We start from the raw sequence: 24,842 nt of genomic DNA, 5'->3' as shown, positions 1-24,842 counted from the left end.
ATAGGATGACAGATTTCCAGATAATAAATGAATAACTGAATTAAACCTGTTTCTGTAAATATGAATATAACATCAGTACTTTTGGCATCACAATTTGTTGCTGATACTGTAGCAGCAGGGGCGTTTTGGGATTTATGGCGGAGGTGGGAAGGGGCCGCATCTCACTCTCTGCACTAAAAATTGGAATTTCCTTTTTGCTGCCGCTGGTAAATTGTAGGCTGCTGCCGCCTGAGGTGAGTTTCTCAACATGCTCCTGGTAGCACAGCCCCTTTCTAACAGAAAATAGTATGGGTAAATGCACAGTCAAACACAAGGTTTATAGAGAGACAACTCATGCTTTTCTGTGCCTATGTGATTTTTCCATTAAAATATGTCTGGTTACTGAGAAAACAAGGTAGTGGAATACTATGTACTAAGCACTGAATTACTGTGCCTTTTCTCTTGATTGCAGGACTGTTGCAAAGTGATCAGCCAACCACTTCATAGCCCCATCCCCAGTGACATCATGTCACTGTGGCAACCTTATATATTATTAATATTTCAAATGAGATACACCAGAAATTGTCCTATATTTATTAGTTTGGGGCAAATGGCATATTTATTTTTTTGGATCCATAATTTTGTTTACCTGGCAGACAAGTCCATCTATCCAGTAGATGTGCCACTGCTCATGGCAGTTCAGACTTTACTGGGCTCCATTGTTAAAAGAAGGGCTATCCACTCTGTGGCCCTATAGGATAATTGCTGTTCAGCTATAAGTTCCTGCACCTCACCAAAAGCCTTTGGCTATAAATGAGTATTGGGAATTCTATTTCAATAGTAACTGAAGGGCCATAATACAGATATAAAGTGTTACTTCCTCATTCTTGCCCTGCTATTGCCATCCTGCTATTGCTATAATTTCAGGAAATTGAAATACGAATTTACATGAGAGCCATTGTGCTTTCTAAACATGAGTTAAGCAGCCACTAATTGTTATAAGGAATTTGCAGCACGTTGTCTGTCTGTTTTACTGTCTATTTTCTGAGCAAAGTCATTCATGCAATGTTTCATGTAACATCATGTTGGTGTCGGATTTATCTCTCTGCTTTGCAGATGTTACATTTTACATAAACACAATGCTGCTGGTAAATGTTGCAAGATCAATTCCAAGAACTGGGGGAAAAGCACTGCTTCTATTAAATGGGATTTTTTGGGGTTTCTAATACTTACTTACTTGTGATCGAGAACTGAAACTGCCATGTTGGTTTTTACTTGTAGTTTCATTTTGTCTGGTTTGGACAGTGTTTACATTCCAGTTGGCCTTATGGCAAACTGTATGTCAAAATACAAGCAATAATTCTGTTTACAAGTAGAGCTCAGTGTGCTTTTATTCTGGAGCAGCAGGACATATTTTACTGAACATATTTGGAGGTTTTCCCAGCAAGCAAATTGGTTGCATCAGTGTATTCTTAAAGGGGACCTGTCACCCAGACATAAAAATGTATATAATACAATTCCTTTGCAAGTTAAACATGACACCCAAATTACTTTTCTTATTAACAGAATCATACCCATTATAAAGGCATTTAAAAATCCCAGCTGACAATCATTGATTGCTTACCCTGACTCTATGCTTTAGGCATAGATATGTACCATTCAGCACTTCCTAGATGTCACTGTACTCCTCACTTTTCCGCTCCCCTCTAACCATCTAATTGTGTAGCTGGTGCATGAGCATGTGCATCAGGGATGGATTCTTTTTAGTAAATGTCCAAAGTTCCAAAATTTTCGTATCCGAACAATCGTAAACGGCGCAAAAACCTTTCTGACTTTGAACCTTCAGTGCATGATTTTGGAAGCTTCCCATAGAACTTAATGGCACTCTGCAGCTCCAACCTAAGCCAAGGAAAGTCACAATACGGAAGCTTGAATGAATCCTGAAACTTTCGTACTCATTGGGACAAATACGATTTTGTTGCACAAATTGTCACGCAAATTGTTGCAAAGTATGAAAAAGTTGTGGAAATTAACAAAAAAAACGCAGAACATACGCACAGTTCTAAAATGATTTTTTTGTATTCCGACTCAATCGTACATTGATAAATTGGCCCCTAACTGTAGATCACAATAGGCTTGGATACTATGCTTGTTCAAGAACTCATCCAAGCCCCTCTTAAAGGCATTAACAGAATCTGCCATTACCACATCACTAGGAAGGGCATTCCACAACCTCACTGCCCTCACCGTGAAAAACCACCTACGCTGCTTCAAATGGAAGCTCCGTTCCTCTAGTCTAAAACTGTGGCCTCTGGTGCGCTGATTGTTTTTATGGGAAAAAAGAACATCCCCCATCTGCCTATAATCCCCTCTAATGTACTTGTACAGAGTAATCATGTCCCCTCGCAAGCGCCTTTTTTCTAGAAAAAACAACCCCAACCTCGACAGTCTCACCTCATAGCTTAAATCTTCCACCCCCTTTACCAGTTTACTTGCACAAAAAAAAAGACGATTTCCTTTTTCTTTGTAATAATAAAACACTACCTTGTACTTGATCCCAGCTGACATATAATGAATCCTTATTGGAGACATAACAATCCTTTTGGGTTTATTTAATGTTTACATGATATTTTTAGTAGAATTACAGTATGGAGATCCAAATTACAGAAAGATTCCTTATTCAGAAAAGCCCAGGTCCCGTTTTGAATAACAGGTCCCATACCTGTACTACAGTAATCTGAAATTCTCGGACTTACTAAAGTATTTTAATGAATTAGCACTTGGTGCCTCTAAGTTCTTTAGCATTTGCATCAGTGGCGTTTGTATATTACTCCTTAGGACTCATAATTATTGCAGTGTAATGTGTATTGGGCAAAATATATAAAGTAGACAAGAGGAAATGTGAGTTGTGTCAAGGTATAAAATTATATTGTTAGTAAAAAACCTTTGGGCCTTTTTTTCAGTATTGCTTTTAATACCAACATCTTACTAAGTTAATGATTTATTTCCTTCTAATGCAGTGTTTTTTTTATATATTTATATACAAATAAAAACCAATAAAGTCATAATATTTTTGTCTAAAACTATTCCTATTTTATGGATAGAAACTATGACAAAAAATTTAGAACAGCAAATGCTGAGTAAAGCCTGATTTACCATCAGATTCAAATGTAATTATAGCCCCAGATTACAGAGTTCCTAGAACCATCCCTGCATTAGCATATCTATAACTGTAACAAGTGTAAAACAAGAATGGCACATTTGTACTTTTCCAGCATTTATTACTGCTAGTACGTGACAATAAATGGCAAGCTTAACTTTGAACCAAACATAGTCTTCATCCTTTAATTTATCCATGAAAAATGTAATGGCAATTATTAGGAATATGCCTGAGACGAGTATTGAATAGAGAATAGATGATATAAATAAGTCATCTAGAAATAACTACTTTGAGTTGCAATGAAAACCTATAAATACATTAGTATTATATTTGAGAATAACCCTTCACAGACTTGACTGGTAAATAAAGATTGCACACCATAGTTGATCATTTATAGTTGTCAGGCTTTTTTTAGACTATTCATATATAAAAATAGAGAAGGCGGTGGAGAATATCTGAGATATTTAAAGCTTGACCTTTGTCAAGAACCTAAGACAGCGTCTGATTCTTCTTCAGTCTATCCGCTTTATAAAGAACATCATTTCTCAATGGGCAGCATGTCAAAAGGTTAAATTACATGACACTCCATGCAGAATAATCTGAAATGCCCTCATGCACTTAGAGCAGAAGGGAAAGTTTATAGAAATCATTTATTTATAAATCATGCAAAATGAGATACTGAGTAGCATCTAATTCATTAAATAATCAAGTAAATATTGAGGTCCTAAGCCCCAGTCTCACTGTAGCAAGAACAAACTGCCAAATGGCTGAACCCCTTTTCGTTGTAAAATAGTTTGTTATGTATTTGCTGCCCTTATGGTTATCATTTGTTTGTTAAATTTGTGCTGAGTAAACCTTTTCTGTGACATTTGTATAGTTTTTCAGTGTAAAATAGGTAGAAGCAAATCACATAATTTGTGCATTGTAATACCAAAATCCAGAAGCTTTTGTACTGGGCCTACTGATCAAGTTTGGCAAAGATACAATATTAACCCTTTAAGTGCCAGCCGAATTCGTCATTTCAGTTCCCCCCAGTGCCAGACGTTTTGTAAACATTCTGTGCTCTCTCAATGTAGGGGCTTTTACTGGGGGCAGGGTTAAGTTTAGGTAGGCAAACTATATATTGTTTTTTTCAGGAGAACCTGAGCTTTCCAAATCTACCTGAGTTTTTGTGTATTTCCACTTCTGGAACAAGATTTAGAGCTTGAAATACAAAAAAAAAAAGAAAAAATGCTATTTTTCATGATATAAGGATTTATACCAGAAACACATTTTATTTTATGGACAAAAATTCAACTGATTTGGAAAGCCTCATGTCTCCCGAACGTGCCAATACCTGATATGTATAGTTTTATTGAGATTTCTGACTTCTATAGATCAAAAACTCCCAGCAGTAAATTACTAAATTTTCAAAGCATTACAGCAGAATACGGCATACTTTACATTCCAAAGCCAAAAATCCTGGAATATTAGGTTTACCCCAGGAAACCATACATTTTTGAAAACTACACATTCTGACGAATCCGAAATGGGTAACTATGTCTTCAAACTCCTAAGTACCAAACGGCAATGCTTTACTGAATTTAGCATTTTCTATAAAAAATTATGAAAATTCTAAAAAATCACCTCAAATCTTCCATTTTCAAGCACCTTATCTCCCACATAACATTAGGTACCAAGAAAACACACCCTAAATATGAAAGCCAGGGGTCCACTGAACAGTTTGATGCCCATTGTGCATAGGATCACCAATGTATCTGGAATTTAGAGACCCCAAAAGGAAGTTAGTACATACAAATTGCCCAGGAGATCTCTTTAGCTACTGAAAATTCAACACATTTACTGCATTTTCTGTGGGGTAAAAACACAAAAAAATACATTGACCCCCCAAAATCATATATTTTTGGAAAGTACACATTCGGACGAATTCAAAATTGGTACCCATGTCTTTCTACTCCAAACTACTGAGCCGCAATTCTTTCCCAAAATTGCCAGTTTTGATGAAATACCTAAAAATCACATCAAATCTTCCACTTTCAAGCACCTTATCTCCCACATAACATTAGGTACCAAGAAAACACACCCGAAATATGAAAGCCAAGGGTCCGCTGAACAGTTTGATGCCCATTGTGCATAGGATCACCAATGTATCTGGCATTTAGAGACCCCATAAGGAAGTTAGTGCATACAAATTGCCCAGGAGATCTCTTTAGCTACTGAAAATTCAACACATTTACTGCATTTTCTGTGGGGTAAAAACACAAAAAAATACATTGACCCCCCAAAACCATATATTCTTGGAAAGTACACATTCGGGCGAATTCAAAATTGGTACCCATGTCTTTCTACTCCAAACTACAGAGTCGCAGTGCTTTCCCAAAATTGCTAGTTTTGGTGAAATACCTGAAAAACACATCAAATCTTACACTTTCAAGCACCTTATCTCCCACATAACATTAGGTACAAAGAAAACACACCAGAAATATGAAAGCCAAGGGTCCGCTGAACAGTTTGATGCCCATTGTGCATAGGATCAGCACTGTATCTGGCATTTAGAGACCCCATAAGGACGTCAGTGCATAGAGATTGCCCCAGAGGTCTCTAGCTACTGAAAATTCAACACGTTTACTGCATTTTCTGTGGGGTAAAAACCCAAAAAAATACATTGACCCCCCAAAACCATATATTTTTGGAAAGTACACATTCGGGCGAATTCAAAATTGGTACCCATGTCTTTCTACTCCAAACTACAGAGTCGCAGTGCTTTCCCAAAATTGCTAGTTTTGGTGAAATACCTGAAAATCACATCAAATCTTCCACTTTCAAGCACCATATCTCCCACATAACATTAGGTACAAAGAAAACACACCCTAAATATGAAAGCCAAGGGTCCGCTGAACAGTTTGATGCCCATTGTGCATAGGATCAGCACTGTATCTGGCATTTAGAGACCCCATAAGGACGTCAGTGCATAGAGATTGCCCCAGGGGTCTCTTTAGCTACTGAAAATTCAACACGTTTACTGCATTTTCTGTGGGGTAAAAACACAAAAAAATACTTTGACCCCCCAAAACCATATATTTTTGGAAAGTACACATTCGGGCGAATTCAAAATTGGTACCCATGTCTTTCTACTCCAAACTACAGAGTCGCAGTGCTTTCCCAAAATTGCAAGTTTTGGTGAAATACCTGAAAAACACATCAAATCTTCGACTTTCAAGCACCTTATCTCCCACATAACATTAGGTACCAAAAGAACACACCCTAAATATGAAAGCCAAGGGTCCGCTGAACAGTTTCATGCCCATTGTGCATAGGATCACTAATGTATCTGGCATTTAGAGACCCCATAAGGAAGTTAGTGCATACAAATTACCCAGGAGATCTCTTTAGCTACTGAAAATTCAACACATTTACTGCATTTTCTGTGGGGTAAAAACACAAAAAAATACATTGACCCCCCAAAACCATATATTTTTGCAAAGTACACATTCGGGCGAATTCAAAATTGGTACCCATGTCTTTCTACTCCAAACTACAGAGTCGCAGTGCTTTCCCAAAATTGCTAGTTTTGGTGAAATACCTGAAAATCACCTCAAATCTTTCACTTTCAAGCACCTTATCTCCCACATAACATTAGGTACCAAGAAAACACACCCGAAATATGAAAGCCAAGGGTCCGCTGAACAGTTTGATGCCCATTGTGCATAGGATCAGCACTGTATCTGGCATTTAGAGACCCCATAAGGATGTCCGTGCATAGAGATTGCCCCAGAGGTCTCTTTAGCTACTGAAAATTCAACACGTTTACTGCATTTTCTGTGGGGTAAAAACACAAAAAAATACATTGACCCCCCAAAACCATATATTTTTGGAAAATACACATTCGGGCGAATTCAAAATTGGTACCCATGTCTTTCTACTCCAAACTACAGAGTCGCAGTGCTTTCCCAAAATTGCTAGTTTTGGTGAAATACCTAAAAAACACATCAAATCTTCCACTTTCAAGCACCTTATCTCCCACATAACATTAGGTACCAAGAAAACACACCCGAAATATGAAAGCCAAGGGTCCGCTGAACAGTTTGATGCCCATTGTGCATAGGATCAGCACTGTATCTGGCATTTAGAGACCCCATAAGGACGTCAGTGCATAGAGATTGCCCCAGAGGTCTCTTTAGCTACTGAAAATTCAACACGTTTACTGCATTTTCTGTGGGGTAAAAACACAAAAAAATACATTGACCCCCCAAAACCATATATTTTTGGAAAGTACACATTCGGGCGAATTCAAAATTGGTACCCATGTCTTTCTACTCCAAACTACAGAGTCGCAGTGCTTTCCCAAAATTGCTAGTTTTGGTGAAATACCTGAAAACACATCAAATCTTCCACTTTCAAGCACCTTATCTCCCACATAACATTAGGTACCAAGAAAACACACCCTAAATATGAAAGCCAAGGGTCTGCTGAACAGTTTGATGCCCATTGTGCATAGGATCAGCACTGTATCTGGCATTTAGAGACCCCATAAGGAAGTTAGTGCATAGAGATTGCCCCAGAGGTCTCTTTAGCTACTGAAAATTCAACACGTTTACTGCATTTTCTGTGGGGTAAAAACCCAAAAAAATACATTGACCCCCCAAAACCATATATTTTTGGAAAGTACACATTCGGTTGGATTCAAAATTGGTACCCATGTATTTCTACTCCAAACTTCAGAGTCGCAGTGCTTTCCCAAAATTGCTAGTTTTGGTGAAATACCTGAAAATCACATCAAATCTTCCACTTTCAAGCACCATATCTCCCACATAACATTAGGTACCAAGAAAACACACCCAAAATATGAAAGCCAAGGGTCCGCTGAACAGTTTGATGCCCATTGTGCATAGGATCAGCACTGTATCTGGCATTTAGAGACCCCATAAGGACGTCAGTGCATAGAGATTGCCCCAGAGGTCTCTTTAGCTACTGAAAATTCAACACGTTTACTGCATTTTCTGTGGGGTAAAAACACAAAAAAATACATTGACCCCCCAAAACCATATATTTTTGGAAAGTACACATTCGGGCGAATTCAAAATTGGTACCCATGTCTTTCTACTCCAAACTACAGAGTCGCAGTGCTTTCCCAAAATTGCTAGTTTTGGTGAAATACCTGAAAAACACATCAAATCTTCCACTTTCAAGCACCTTATCTCCCACATAACATTAGGTACCAAAAGAACAGACCCTAAATATGAAAGCCAAGGGTCCGCTGAACAGTTTGATGCCCATTGTGCATAGGATCACCAATGTATCTGGCATTTAGAGACCCCAAAAGGAAGTTAATGCATACAAAGTGTATACACTGCAATATAAGCTACCGGCATGTGCATTATGCGGCATAAGACCCCCTAACAGTAAGGAGACCCTAGAAAACCATATATTTTCCGAAAGTACACATTCTGACAAAACAAAAATGGGTACATACATCTTTCTACTACAAACTACCAAACTACAAAGCTATGCTAAACAGAACGGTTTTTATGACATTTCTGAAAATTGTCACAAAGCTTGCATTTTACCCCATTATGTACCCCCGCATTTTGTACCGTATCAACATAAAACATTCTAAATATAAACGCCAGGGGTCTACTGAACAGTTTGATGCCCTATATGCATAGATTTACCAAACTATGTGGGGTACAGGGGCACCCAAGTAAAAATAGTGCATATGAATTTTCACATAAGATGCTTCGGCTCATGCAGTTTTTGCACCCGGTATGTGTATTATGTGCCATACGACCACCTAACAGTAAGGAGACCCTAGAAAACCATATATTTTCCGAAAGTACACATTCTGACAAAACAAAAATGGGTAAATACATCTTTCTACTACAAACTAACAAACTACAAAGCCATGCTAAACAGAACGGTTTTTATGACATTTCTGAAAATTGTCACAAAGCTTGCATTTTACCCCATTATGTACCCCCACATTATGTACCGTATCAACATAAAACATTCTAAATATGAACGCTAGGGGTCTACTGAACAGTTTGATGCCCTATATGCATAGATTTGCCAAACTATGTGGGGTACAGGGGCACCCAAGTAAAAATAGTGCATATGAATTTTCACATAAGATGCTTCGGCTCATGCAGTTTTTGCACCCGGTATGTGTATTATGTGCCATACGACCACCTAACAGTAAGGAGACCCTAGAAAACCATATATTTTCCGAAAGTACACATTCTGACAAAACAAAAATGGGTACATACATCTTTCTACTACAAACTACCAAACTACAAAGCTATGCTAAACAGAACGGTTTTTATGACATTTCTGAAAATTGTCACAAAGCTTGCATTTTACCCCATTATTTACCCCCACATTTTGTACCGTATCAACATAAAACATTCTAAATATGAACGCCAGGGGTCTACTGAACAGTTTGATGCCCTATATGCATAGATTTGCCAAACTATGTGGGGTACAGGGGCACCCAAGTAAAAATAGTGCATATGAATTTTCACATAAGATGCTTCGGCTCATGCAGTTTTTGCACCCGGTATGTGTATTATGTGCCATACGACCACCTAACAGTAAGGAGACCCTAGAAAACCATATATTTTCCGAAAGTACACAATCTGACAAAACAAAAATGGGTACATACATCTTTCTACTACAAACTACCAAGCTACAAAGCTATGCTAAACAGAACGGTTTTTATGACATTTCTGAAAATTGTCACAAAGCTTGCATTTTACCCCATTATGTACCCCCACATTTTGTACCGTATCAACATAAAACATTCTAAATATGAACGCCAGGGGTCTACTGAACAGTTTGATGCCCTATATGCATAGATTTACCAAACTATATGGGGTACAGGGGCACCCAAGTAAAAATAGTGCATATGAATTTTCACATAAGATGCTTCGGCTCATGCAGTTTTTGCACCCGGTATGTGTATTATGTGCCATACGACCACCTAACAGTAAGGAGACCCTAGAAAACCATATATTTTCCGAAAGCACACATTCTGACAAAACAAAAATGGGTAAATACATCTTTCTACTACAAACTACCAAACTACAAAGCTATGCTAAACAGAACGGTTTTTATGACATTTCTGAAAATTGTCACAAAGCTTGCATTTTACCCCATTATGTACCTCCACATTTTGTACCGTATCAACATAAAACATTCTAAATATGAACGCCAGGGGTCTACTGAACAGTTTGATGCCCTATATGCATAGATTTGCCAAACTATGTGGGGTACAGGGGCACCCAAGTAAAAATAGTGCATATGAATTTTCACATAAGATGCTTCGGCTCATGCAGTTTTTGCACCCGGTATGTGTATTATGTGCCATACGACCACCTAACAGTAAGGAGACCCTAGAAAACCATATATTTTCCGAAAGTACACATCCTGACAAAACAAAAATGGGTAAATAAAACTTTCTACTACAAACTACAAAGCTATGCTAAACAGAACGGTTTTTGTGACATTTCTGAAAATCAAGCGAACAAGAACTATGCATAACTGAAAATGCTATAAAATGGCTAAACATGCAGTAAAATACCCCAAAATCCACCAAAATCACAGAAAATGTAGTAGAAACACCAAAATAATACACAAAAGATATTGCGCAGTGCGGTTAGCGAATACACTATCCGCAATGGCAATAAAACATTTTTTTCAGGCAGGAATAAAAACGATGCGATTAGAAAAAAAAAAAAAATTACAAAATTACATAAGTGTGTAAGTGTGTGTGTACATTAGGTAAAATGTGTTTTGTGTGCATGTATGCAAGTAAGTGTGTGTAAGTGTAAGTGTTGTGAATGTTTGAAATCTCCCAACTCCCCTAAAATGTATGTGTTTGTGTGTAAATGTGAGTATAAGTGTGTATTAGTGTATTATTAGTGTATTATGTGTGTGTATGTGTGTTTTTGTGTGTTTTTGCCACTTACCTGTGTAGGAGATCGTGGATCTGCAGGGAGACACACACGCAGCCGTTCCGGAGTAAGTATCAGCAGCAGGAAGGAGGGGGGCCAGCAGGGGGGGGAGCAGAGAAAGGCAGAAGGCGATCGTGAAATCCAGGAATGGATTTCACGTGCCTGCCTTTTCTTATGTGGCCCCTGGGCGATCGCGCCCCAGGGGCCACTCGTTCCCCACCTCTGACTGTTGTCTGGAGGCTGGGGAACGAGCAGGGAGCGAAGGAGCGGCTTGAAAAGCCGCTTCTCCGCTCCCAAACCCGGAAGTGCCCCAGGACGTAGAATCTACGTTCTGTGGCACTTAGGTCCTTTAGTACCCAGGACGTAGATTCTACGTCCTGTGGCACTAAAAAGGTTAAATCATGAATTAGTAAGTATTTTGCCAGGAAAAACATGAAGCACTGGTACTAGAGAATATGAATTAAGCAGAAATGCTCAATGTGTCAAGTCAATGTGTTAAAAGTTAGTTTTGGAAAGATATTCTCTAATGGAAAATTCTTAATAGACAGAGTTCCTGAACCCATAGTCTACATTCATAGCCCAGTTATACTCCAGAGACTAATATAACTGGATATTAATAGGTATTAACATTGTTTGTTATGCAGGAGGAAACACATTTATATGCAACATGTTGCACTGGCAAGTCTTTATACATTCTATTCAGAATGATATTGGGTTTTCCAGATAAGGGATCTTCCTGTAATTTGGGTCACCATGCTTTGTCTACTACAAAATACTTTAAAGGAAAACTATACCCCAAACAATGTAGGTCTCTATAAAAATATATTGCATAAACAAGCTCATATGTAAATACCTGCTTCATCTAAATAAATCATTTCATAAAAATATACTTTTTAGTAGTATGTGCTATTGGGTAATCCTAAACAGAAAATTACCATTTTAAGAATTAAGGGCTGCTTCCTGGTATCATAGGATTCACAGTGCACACAAACAAGCCAAGGCACACATACATGCTAGGCCACATCAGCCAATTAATGGACAGAGTTCTGCCTTTTGCTTCCACACTACTTCCTGTTCCACGCTACTTCTTGTCATTCAGTGATAAATGGTGACTGAGCATCCCCAAAGGGTCAACAGCCAATTAGGATTCTTATATGACCAGCAAGAAGTCTTTAACACAAATCCACATAATATATAATAATAATAATAATAATACATTATATAAAACATATGTGGTTGTTATCTTATTAGAGGTCAAAAAGTTCAGTCTTCAAATAAGAATTTAATAAACTTAATGCAGAATGAATGTGTGATGATTTTAGAAAGAAACCCACAAAGTAAATACAATTAAATTAAACGTTGAAAATAAAAGGACTTTAGTATAATGCCCTGGATAAATGCATACAAATTTAGATCATGTGAAGCTGGCTGCAGTTCTGTCTCTACAAATAAGAAGTGTAGGGATGGATGCCACATTGTAAATCCACGGGTGCTGCTCAGTGGTTACATTTCCCCATGAAGATGTCCTTCCTATTCCATTTCCCTTGCAGCCGTCTTCAGGCACCCTGTGAATCATTGTCCATTATCCTGACCTATGCACAGTAACATTTTCCCCATGAGAAGTTCATTGTTGTGCTAAACTACTAACATGGTGCACACCTATAACTTAGTATAGTGTCTTACACTATATTTGAATTATGACATAGTTTATGGTATCTTGGGAATTATTTATGTTATTGTCATTCAGTGATAAATGGGAATTTACCATAATTACTTAATGATATCATAAAAACTTTGAATGGCACTCATCAATATAAAAGGCCCATTCAGATTGGTGACTGAGAATCCACAAAGGGTCAGCAGCCAATTAGGATTCCAATATGACCAGCAAGAAGTCTTTAACATGTATCCATGAGTTTTACAATTTTATTGGATGGATTTATTTGTGGCACATGTCATTTTACAATGCTTTTGTCACCTTCGGGTTGAGTAGAGCCTTGTTAATTAGGAGGAGCTCTATTTTTACTTTTGATAAAGTTTAGAATTACATATTTTTGTAAAATAAGGTTAAGAAACCTAGGCAACGTGGAAAACATATCTTTTTAAATACTATTTTAAACAATGTTATATGCAAAAAGAAAAAAAATTCAGAATTGTTAATCACCATTAACAATCTGCATTGGGAATTTAAATTACAGAGAACAGAATGGTTTTTGATACATTGTCACAACTTATCTGCTGTGTAAATTCAGTGTTTTGTAACTGTCCTACCTTTTCAATGCAGTTTGAATATTAGTAATTTTGTCCATTAGTCATCTTGTTGTTATAAAATATTGTAAGATTACTGTCTAATTTCCCTTTCCAATATTACACTGTAATGACATGTTAGAAGGGCACAGTGGCATAACTAGATGTTTACAGACTCCAAGGCAAAATTTGCATCAGGGCCCCATCTTTGCACTTGGAGGATTTAGGGTGCTCAGCCACATCATTTTGTGTTTTTTCTTCACAATCCCATATGCTACCTGAAAGGAGGAGACAATGCTTGTGCTTCCTGCGATATCGGTCGACTCGCCGACATGCCATACACGCACCGAATATCGTACGAAACGAGGATTCGTACGATAGTATCGGTGCGTGTATGGCCAGCTTTACCCCTAACTAGGGATGCACCAAATCCATTATTATTTTTTTTAACCCTGAAAGATTCTCCAAATACCAAATCCTAATTTGCAAATTAGGCAACAGAAGGCTTAAACATTTTTTTACTTCTGTGTTCACATAACCACAGGTCTCGTGATTTCAAAGATTCTCGTTCGTTTGGCCAGACACTTGGATTTGGCTAAATTCTGTTTAAAAGAATCTTTACCGAATCCTGAATGGAATCCAGGATTCAATGCATCCCTACCCTTAACTGAAAGTATGCAGTAGATATTAACGAAGTGTTATTGTTGAGTCATTATATATAAAATAAAAGTGAAAGAAATGGGAACAGTGCTGATTGTAGCTAAAATAATTGCTGTTGGAAAGCAGGGACTTGTTTAGATATCAATGATGTGTGTGGATTTAGAGTAATGACATCACAAAAATCCTGCTAACAAACTGTTATATAGTTAAACCACAGTGATGCAAATCAGCTTAAAATCATGTTCTACTTGGGGCATTCGTAAGCATTGTCTAAACCACTGATCCACCTGGTAGATAAAAGACATTCTTTGGTTTGCGAAATGTGATTGACAAGGATTTAGGCTAATTTACAATGTGAATTGAATAGGCAAACTAAACAGCTTACAAGAGTTCACTCTCAGCATTGAACTGGCTTTCAGGAAAGAATGAAATTTAACTCATTACGTGCTACTCAACGCAGAATTGAATGTGTTGATGCACAAATACTAGCATGCCAGTCTCAGTGTGTTTCAAGGTTTCCCTTTTTATCTGTACCTCATTGGGGGTTTACTGGAAAAATGCAACACAGCAATATCAAATGGCAGGTTAAGGGCTTGTATTTTTTGGAAAGCTTTCTACGATTTAATTTTTTGGGTTTGAGTTCTATGTCTCCATTTCAAATGACAGTTTTTCCTTTTTTTTTTTTAATTTAATAGTCTTTTCTAAAACAGCAGGCTTTTGCATATAATTTCCCAGTTTTTGCTATAGGGAAAGGGAATAAGATGGAGAACAATACAATGATGCATGAAAAATAAAATCCAATCCAATAAATGAATAGTTTAGCTATGGCTCTTGCTAAAAAATAAAGTTTTCCTTTAGAACACAGAAAAAAGGCCCACAATGAGTTAAATTGATACTACATTTTATGGGGGTCAAATGTGATTGCTGCAGAGGCTCTGAAACATATTGAAAGTTCCTTCTCATTCTTCTATAGACTTATAGGCGTATCGGTACTTAAGATCTCAAGATGGTTATGTAATAAAAGGCACTAAGTTTTCCCAGTAGCAGTAAACCATAGCAACCAATAAAATGTTTGCTTTTAAACAGGTGACCGGCACATTCTACTTGCTGATTGGTAGCCATGGGTTACTGCATGACTACAGCTACTGTATGACTACAGCTGCACTAGCCCTTTGAAACAATCATCAGATAGGAGAGTGAGTTTTTAATTCTGGTGCCTACATGCCATGCCCATCCTAGTCCTCATGAATACAGTGCTGCCCAAAACAGAGGAGCAGAGTGCAAAGTGCAGAAACCATTGTGGCTTGCATCTATTTTATGTTTTTTTTTACCTTGTAGCTTGCCCTGCTAATCATAAATTACCCCTATGGCTGTTATTTGCACTTTGGACCTTGTCCCTCTGTTCACAAATTACCCCTTTAATCTTATAATGTATATATATTACAGCTTGTATTTTGGTGGTAGCAGGGCTGCCATCAGAAATCACGGGGCCCATCACAAGAAAATTTTCTGGGCCCCCCTCCACCCACGTCCTGCCCCTCAATGGCCCCTCCCATTAGTAAAAAGGACACACAGACATTGGTAGCCAGGGCCCCCTAAAACAGTGGTAGCCCGGGGCCCCCTAAAACATTAGTAGCCAGCATCTCCCCAGCATCCTCCAGTTAACCCCCCTCCCTTGTCCTCCTGTTCCTCCCCCTCAGCATCCTCCAGCTCCCACCTGCCCAAGCATCCTCCGGCTCCCCCCTGCTCCCACTAGCATCCTCCAGCTCCCACCTGCCCAAGCATCCTCCGGCTCCCCCCTGCTCCCACCAGCATCCTCCAGCTCCCCCCAGTGGCTTCCTGCGGTTCCCCCCTCTTGATATGTGCCCAAGCTCCCCCCAACATCTGCACAGCTCCCCCAGCATCCTCCAGCCACCCCACCAGCGACTTCCTTCAGCTCCCTCCCCACCAGCGACTGCCTCCAGCCCCCCCCAGCAACTTCCTCGAGCTCCCCCCCAACAGCGGCTTCCTCTAGCCCCCCCAGCAACTTCCTCCAGCCCCCCCCAACAGCTACTTCCTCCAGCTCCCCTCCAACAGCTACTTCCTCCAGCCCCCCCAAACAGCTACTTCCTCCAGCCCCCCCCACAACATCAGCTTCCTCCAGCCCCCCCAGCAACTTCCTCGACCCCCCCCAACAGCTACTTCCTCCAGCTCCCCCCCCAACAGCGGCTTCCTCCAGCCCCCCCAGCAACTTCCTCCAGCCCCCCCCACAACATCAGCTTCCTCCAGCCCCCCCAGCAACTTCCTCGACCCCCCCAACAGCTACTTCCTCCAGCTCCCCCCCAACAGCGGCTTCCTCCTGCCCCCCCAGCAACTTCCTCCAGCCCCCCCACAACATCAGCTTCCTCCAGCCCCCCCAGCAACTTCCTCCAGCCCCCCCCACACAACATCAGCTTCCTCCAGCCCCCCCAGCAACTTCCTCCAGCCCCCCCACAACATCAGCTTCCTCCAGCCCCCCCAGCAACTTCCTCCAGCCCCCCCCACAACATCAGCTTCCTCCAGCCCCCCCAGCAACTTCCTTGACCCCCCCAACAGCTACTTCCTCCAGCTCCCCCCCAACAGCGGCTTCCTCCAGCCCCCCCAGCAACTTCCTCCAGCCCCCCCCCCACAACATCAGCTTCCTCCAGCCCCCCTAGCAACTTCCTCCAGCCCCCCCACAACATCAGCTTCCTCCAGCCCCCCCAGCAACTTCCTTGACCCCCCCAACAGGTACTTCCTCCAGCTCCCCCCCCACACCCAGTGACTCTCTCCAGCTCCCTCCCAGCGGCTTCCTCCAGCTCCCCCACAGCGACTTCGTCCAGTCCCCCGCCCCACACCCAGCGACTCCCTCCAGCTCCCATGCGGCTTCCTCCAGCTCACCTTCCTCTTCTGCGTCCTCGCGATCTGTGCCCGGCCCTCCGCCGATCTGCACCTTTCATATGGTTGCGCCCCGTGCGTATGGACGCACGGGGCGCAACCAATCAAATTTCCCACTGGCCACCAATGACAGCCAGGGCCCGGAGTTCTTTAAAGGGGGCCCGAGCTAAAAAAAAACCTGTCACGGCCGGGCCCCCTTTAAAGCGAGGATATCGTCCGGGCCCGGCACAACAGTACCCCCTGTGCCCCCCTGATGGCGGCCCTGGGTGGTAGTATGACAGAAGGTCACAATGTACTCACTATAATAAGAGCCAAGCCACTGTATCTTATTATGGCAATGGAACACAGGGCGATTTAGAGTGTTTTGTCATTTTAGCAATCTCTAGATCAGAGACAAAGTGCCATAATGAGCAGAACCATTTTGGTGATAACCACCTATACCAAGGCTGCATGATTGTAGCTTGAAAAGACTCACTTTGCATTTGAGTGACAGTTGCCTGGTTCTGGATCCTGTAAATCTAGACAATTTCCATTGAAATGTTTATTATGCAAAGTGGTGTATTGCGATTGGAAGCCTTTTGTCATTGGGGTGGCAATTACTCAGGCAGTTCTGAATTTCTTTATGTCCCATTGCCCTTACAGTAAATGACAAGGTTTTACAATGGAAGAACTGTAAAAACATTTAAGCTGCATTGTACATTAGCATTAATCACCAATATTAACTTTACTGTAGATAGAGCAGAGAAGCTTGGACAGTGAAATTGCAGTCTTCATGAACTTACTGCCTGCCAGCCATGCAGCTTGCAAGCATGGACAGTGAGAGGGCATTTGGCATATGTACTAATATGAGTGCTGCAATTATACAAGTGGGCAGTTGAACCCTTTCTGTGGCAACATCCATTCCTAAAATGGCCTGGAATATACTGAAACATACTATAAAACCAACTGATTATAGTGGTCAATATAGCCTGAATGTAACTTTGGACACTGAACACTGCACCAGGATACCAGGAAACTCCCTGTAGCCCTAGGTTTTAGTTGGCCCTCCTCCATTTAGCCTATTTCATGGTCAGTTACCTATTTCTATATGGAAACAAAGAGGCTAAATAGATGAAAGAACAGATTATAGTATGAAAGAAAGGAGAATAGGAGCTTAAAGAGAATGAATAAGCAAATGAGGAAAAATAGTTTGGAAAGTGGGCTTGTGGTCTTATGGTGGGTCCTGGCATCACAGTCCAACACTGTATAGAAGATAGATTTCTTTTGTAATCAACTACATATTTGTTACTGTTGCCTCTTGCCTGACTAGGGGTAGGCAGAAGAGGCACGTACCTAGGGCACAACAGTAAGGGGGGGCTAGGCAGGTACCTCTTCCTTTGCCTACCCCTTTTACCCCCACCATGGGCTACCTCCCTCCCAACCCGGCAGCGCTCCTAGCTATCCCCCTGTGAGTGCGCCCTGCATGCAAAAAGTTGTGCGCATCAACAAAGTTGAGGTCCCATCAGAAAAGTCATGGGCCCAACAGAAAACTTGCAATTGCAGAAAAAAGTTGTGGCTGCTTTGCACAGTGACGTAAAAAAAAAGTTGCTGAGCAGTAGACTGAAAAGGCGAATGTTAACAAAAAAAATCTGGCTTCTTATTTCAACTGCACATGTGCGGGCCCCAGGGGAGAAGGAGAAGGAGGGAAGAGGATCACTCGTCTGCATTTACCCCAGGCTGTTTTTTTCCTAACAGGTGCACCAGCCAGGGGTACCAGGGGTACTACATTTGGCACCCCCCAGTGATTTAGCATTTCCTTCTTCTTTACATAAACTGTGCCTACCGTATGAATATGCCAAAGCCAATAGAAATACATCTATTCCCAGCCTAAATGTGGTCATTTACATATGAAAAGTGCACCCTGGGGCACACTGACTACTTACCCTTTCAGGATGTTTATTGCCTTTTTCAAATGTAATATTTCTTAAACTGTAACCAAGCTTGTCCCTGGGAAACCCTTCTGTTTTATGACCTATTATTTACATGTATATGTATCATGACTATTATACTTTATATGTATAACACTAATTATCCTTTATTTACATAAGACTGGCACTTCAAAAAGATAAATAAACAATTGCCTATTACATTTATAATTACTATGATTCATTTCATAAGGAACCAACTAAAGCCAATAAAACCTTTAAACCCTGTGCTTCTAGACTGGGCTGACAGCTTATTGGCCCATGTATGATGCAAGCTGACAGCCTGCCCTTCTGATATCTGGCCAGATATCTATCTAGCAGGTTTGATTTTCCTGACAGGTAGAGGGCCAAATCTGTGCATTGATGCTGTCCTTGTCCCTACATACTGCATAGCTTCAGTTATGATCTGATCATTGACCCGAGGGCCAGTTAATCGCATCAGCCCTATATTGCCCACCATTTGGCAATCTTGCCAAACATAAGGATCTTTACCTGTATGGCCAGATTAACCAGTCTGTATGTTTTTGGAGTGTGGGAGGAAACTGCAGTACCCAGAGGATACAAACTCCTTGCAGATAGTGCCTGGAATTGAGTCTATGTCCCTAGTGCTGCAAGGCAGCAGTATCAATCTCTGTATAAAATCAGATGCACAATAATTCTGTCATACATTGCAAAGAGGTCCTTGTGTTACCACTTAGTGTGAATCATATGGGGTGTTTGTCATTCAAAGACATGTGGGGAGAGAGTGGGGACATTTTAAACACCACTGTTCTCCAATGTATGGCAATGGCGATCAAATGCCCAATGCTATTGGCTCATGCATCATAAACACACTTTCTAACTCCCTATTAACTGTAAAACTATTGTGTTATGTATGGATTTGTATCTTGTGTAGTGTTATATTTCTGTGTGTGTATGTGGTGATTTATATAATTTCTGTGTATGTGTGTATTTTGTTTTGTATCCTTTTTGTCTGTTGTGATGTGAATCTGCATTCTTTTGTTTTATTGCAGTTTTATTTGTTTATGGTTACAATAAATACATAAGGGGCAGATTTATTATATAGTGTAAAAAATGGCAACAACATTTGCCACACATAAAAAACAGCCTTAAATCAGCATTATTCTTTTACCTGTTTTTTTCTTCTGCCAAAACTTACGTAAAATAACAGTGTAAGATCTGCCATTCGGACAGCAAACTTCTCAATTTATTTTCCACAGCTTTTTGCACGTTTTTTTTTGCCAAATTTCATTTTACACATCATAATAAATAGACCCCGTAGTGTGCTGTGCCTATTCTGGATGGTGCTACACATTATAAGGTATAATGGACATGAATGTACAATAGTATATAGTGTAATATGGTTCAATGCACTGAAACATTTTGCTCACACATACTGACACAGTATAACATAAAGTTAAAGTAGGAGAAGTGTCAGTATGAGAATGGGACCCCAGGATTAGAAGTTTAAGGTTGACAACTCAACACAGTCCCAGGATTAGTGCTGAATGCAGTTTTGTGTAGAACTATGGCATCAGGTTGATTTAGTATTTTTTTATATATTTTATAGATCTTGTGTTTTTACTAACATTTATACTTTATTTTGACAGTATGATGTTTGGAAACATTGTTTCATCTCCATTTCTCCAGATTTTTGGTATCTTACAAAGCTGTACAAATGTAATAGAGTGTAAACTCTTAAATTACTCAAAAATAAGTTGGGAACAAGGGGACAATCACAATCTGCCTCATGCAAGCTAATGAACAAATAACGATAGAACTACAGGCCATCAGCATTATAATTGAAAATAGGTAAAACCAAAGCAAAAAAAAAAGAAAAATGTATACTTAATTAACAAAGAGTACCAGTAATTACCAGCATCCGTGTGAGGTATATGTAGAAATGCCATTTATACTTGGGTGGGAATTACATGGTGAAAGAAACAGTAGTAGAAATTAGCATTATTCCTTTACATGCATTCAAGTCTTCTTGAATCTTTAAAAAAAAAAAATAAAAAAAAATATATATATATATATATATATTGCCATTAATAAAGTGCCTCTTTTGAATGAATTGTGTTATATCATTTTGATTAGTGAAATATAATTCTATTACGATCATAGACTTCTTAATCTTCTCATACATACTTGAACAAGAAAAAAGAGCAATGCTAAAACTGTCATTTGCATATATGTTAATATTGAATTAAGTAGTGTAAATGCTGGTAAATAGCATGAGTGATTTATATGCAAAAGACCTAATGTGGATTATTTATGCTTGTTAATGTATGGTATGGGAATTCTAAATTGTTTGTGTAATTGGAATAAAAGCCAGAGATACGTGTGGGTTGTAAATCAGGCATTAGTGTGGTTGAGCATTAAAAACACATTAAAATACTGACTCAGGGGGCTCCTAAGAGGAAATTATTGCTAGGCATTTGCAATTAACCATTAAACAGACCCAAATGCAGTTAAAAATGCAAGAATCAATGGACAATATGGTTTATGTTGTATCTAGTATTCCTGTCGTGGTTAAATTAAAGGAATGTGACATCTACAAGAAGCAGAGCTATTTGAAGTAACTGTCAGTCTTTGCAATCAAAGGATGGCCTCGTCGTAACCAATTAGATCCTTTATCATGCTTAGTAAGATTATAAAGTCCTACTGAGTTCAAACATTGTCATTCTTGAATGCGAAGTCCCGTCGGAGTGGTTGGTTGGTACTACCTACTCACTCACACATCTACTGCTGAGGCTGAAGGGAACTCTTGGCTTTTAGTGGCTCTCCACAATGCCTCACTTAACTGACTGTTCCTACTATGAGGTATGTACAATGAATTTAGAGAGAGAATATTTTATTTTATGCCATGTTTTAGAACTCAAAAAGATTAGGAGATACTTGCCTTTTATTCTCTTTATTCTCTTATTCTTGTTCTCAAATATCACATTTGGATAATTTTGGATACTCTACAATATTTGTAGACTGGCTGAATTCATTAAGAATATTTGCCATAAATACAGAGATACCGTAATTACTTTATATTTGCTGGCGGAAATTTGATTTTAATTGCAATTTTTTTTCCCATTTGGTTGTTACAGTATCAAAATCACTGCTATTGTGTGTAGGTAAATTAGGAGTTTAGCTCCTAGATAAATGTAAATACTTGAAAATATTTGAAATAACCGATACGATTTTACATCACCATATCATACTTATGCGTTTATGATATTAAAAAATATCTGTTTCTTACCAAATTTCACTAGCACTAAAAAGGTAATAGTGCCTGAAAAGGTTTTCTTTTTAAAGAGAATTGAAAAAGTTGCTAAAGGGGTAGGAAATCTGCAGCTACGTGCCGCAGTGTGGGCTGTCTCTCAGCAGGAAAAGCTTCAGCTGCTTCCTTCTATCTCTCTGCTGTCACACACTGCTGCATTGCATACATTCTACATGCTCTGTCAAATAAGGGGAAGCTGTAAGTTATCTACTTGCTCAGTAACAAGCAAACACAAAATGTACAACCCTACTGTCCATAATTAGCAAGTCAGACATGCTTTTGCTGTTAATTATTTTAAACATTGCCTCCTGTTCAACTTTAATAAAAAGAACTATATTTGGATGCCAAGGTGGCAGTCCTCGAGCTCATGAAAACTGCATCTCATAGCAAAAATCTACAAACAAAATAGTGTATAGAGCTCATATTATAGGCAGTCACAGTGTTATGTACAAGAATAGTTGCAAAACTGCAACAATTCAAAGGCTGTGCTGTACATTTATACGTTAAGCACACGTGGCCACAGGGCACAGATCTGCAAATTATATGTTGTGCCTAACCTATTTAGGGGTAAACAAGGGGACTCTCATGCCTCACTCCCATACCAACCTTTACATGATTGCCATAATATGCTTAAAGGAGCGCTAGTCATTTTCAGTGCAATAGTTTTCAGCTTCAGCATCAGGTGCAAGCATATGCATTGGGCACAATTACGTAGAAATTGTGAAAAAGAATAGTGTATTGTTGGTAAAAAAGAGTAAAAAAGTAATTTTGTGTTCTCTTTTAATAGCCCATTTTATCACCTTAATAAATGAGCCTTTTTATGCTTTTATTTTGTCAAACTCTTTGCAACAGGTGTTGGATATAACCCATTTAGTAGATATACGGCTGTAAAAGAAAAATAGTATTTTAGCATAACAGCTTTGTATCTTTAGTTTCTCTGTAGAACCTAATAATTGTTATGCCTGCTTTATTTGCCCATTATCACCAAGGTATAGGTATTTATATGTTGCAGTTTCTTTGAAACATTACTAAGGCTGTTTGGCTACTGTAGGAATATGGCTGCATTACTGTGGGGGAGACCACTTCTGATTGCTCCTCCACTGACCTGCTCCTCAACTCCTCTCTCATTACCTACTCACACACTCACATTTAAGACTTTGCAAAGGCTTCTCTGGAATTCGGTCCCACAGTCAGTCAGTCAGACTTTCTCCCAATCTCTCTGCCTTCAAAAGATCTCTAAAAATGCATTTATTTAAAGAAGCTTACCATCATTTAGTTTAACATAACCTCAATGTGCTGCTAAAAGCAATAACCTGTGCCACACCTCTCACATTACTTAATTCTGATCTTGCCCATTCCCACACCTTGTGTCTCAACCCTTTAACCTTGTAGATTGTAATCTCTTCACCTGTTGTATCAGGTATTGGTTGCTTTATATGTTGCTCTGTATGTCCAATGTATGAAACCCACTTATTGTACAGCTCTGTACGCTGGCACTTTATAAATAAATGTTAATAATAACAATAATAATAAAACTTTTGATATCAGTGGGGACTTGGAAATAACTAACACAAGAAATAGGGGCTGCTTTTGGGATGCTTCCCATAGGCAATACTGGTAAGCAAAAGTTTGTTCCAAATGCTGGATCTTTAGAATTTCCCGTTTGTGGGGATCTAACAGCATGGGGTGCTTTGACCTTAATAGAGAACAATTTTTACTTTTAAAGTTTGCATCTGCTTGACAGAGGAGGTACAAATAACCTGCTTCTTGACAAATCAATTCTTTTATAACAGAAGGTTTCTTTCTATAGTGCTCTAGACAAGCATGAATGACATTTGACCTCTGTTTATGTTTCTCTGTAAAAACGAAAACCATTGTATTATACACAGCTTAACTGTTATCTGCTATCTAGATGTGTACCCTGTTTGGTCTATCCCTTTGGCTACACAGCAAGTTATTTATATATATATAATATTTTAGTTACTGAAACAAACAAACAGTATAATTGAAGGATAACAGTGTTTAAATGTATAGAGAACATTTACATTATTTTGGAGGCAAGTAGAGAAGCAACTTTTGCAATTTAATCACTGTTATCAACAATTGCTCCTCTGAATAATATTTTTTCACATGTTTGATGGATATATTAGCTTAAAAACATTAAATGCTTATTTTGCAGGTTCAAGCTCACTTGGAGAACCCAACAAAATATCATTTACAGCAATCACAAAGGCAACAAGTTAAACAATATCTGAACCTTGGGAACAAATTTTCAACCCAGACACTTTCATATTCCCACCCACATGCTATTCAACCTACTGGAATAGTGCCAACCTTACGGAATGGACACATGTCCCCTGACACAGACAATGATACAACAGATAACCCGATAACAAAACTGATGCCCTTGGGAGTCAACAGGGAAAATGAGGTATTGCATTTGTTTATAATGTCATTCAAAACACACTTGTTGTTTGTTTAATAAAACAAGGATTGGCCAACCTGAGCTATTCAGTTACAGTATGGCAGATGAACCACACATAGCATCTGTGTAAACTAGTAGATGAATGTTAGGAGTTGTAACTACTTAGCAGATGGCGTAGAATTGGGTAACTATCTTTATGGAACAGGCTTGTTTCTACATTTGTTCATATTGATACAAAAATTAGAATCAGACATCTGCATATAGTGACAAAACGTGATCAATTATTTGATTA

General features: G+C 39.2%; 1 protein-coding gene across 3 annotated transcripts in view; it reads left to right on the top strand.

Annotated features, from left to right (window-relative positions):
- The window catches only part of tfec (transcription factor EC), an 85,550-nt gene that overhangs the window by 46,740 nt on the left and 13,968 nt on the right, over nt 1-24,842 (top strand). For 2 of the 3 annotated variants that reach the window (XM_031898969.1, XM_004912982.4), the window contains exon 2: nt 24,305-24,556. In XM_031898969.1, coding sequence (XP_031754829.1) covers nt 24,305-24,556 — 252 coding nt within the window. Of the gene's footprint in view, nt 1-21,532; nt 21,678-24,304; nt 24,557-24,842 lie in introns of those variants that run through there. The other variant, XM_002934967.5, reaches the window with a different exon arrangement.

Source organism: Xenopus tropicalis, chromosome 3 (genome assembly GCF_000004195.4).
Source record: "Xenopus tropicalis strain Nigerian chromosome 3, UCB_Xtro_10.0, whole genome shotgun sequence".
Taxonomy (NCBI): Eukaryota; Metazoa; Chordata; class Amphibia; order Anura; family Pipidae; genus Xenopus; species Xenopus tropicalis.
The sequence above is the reverse complement of the archived record's forward strand: the minus strand, read 5'-3'. Positions and strand labels throughout refer to the sequence as shown.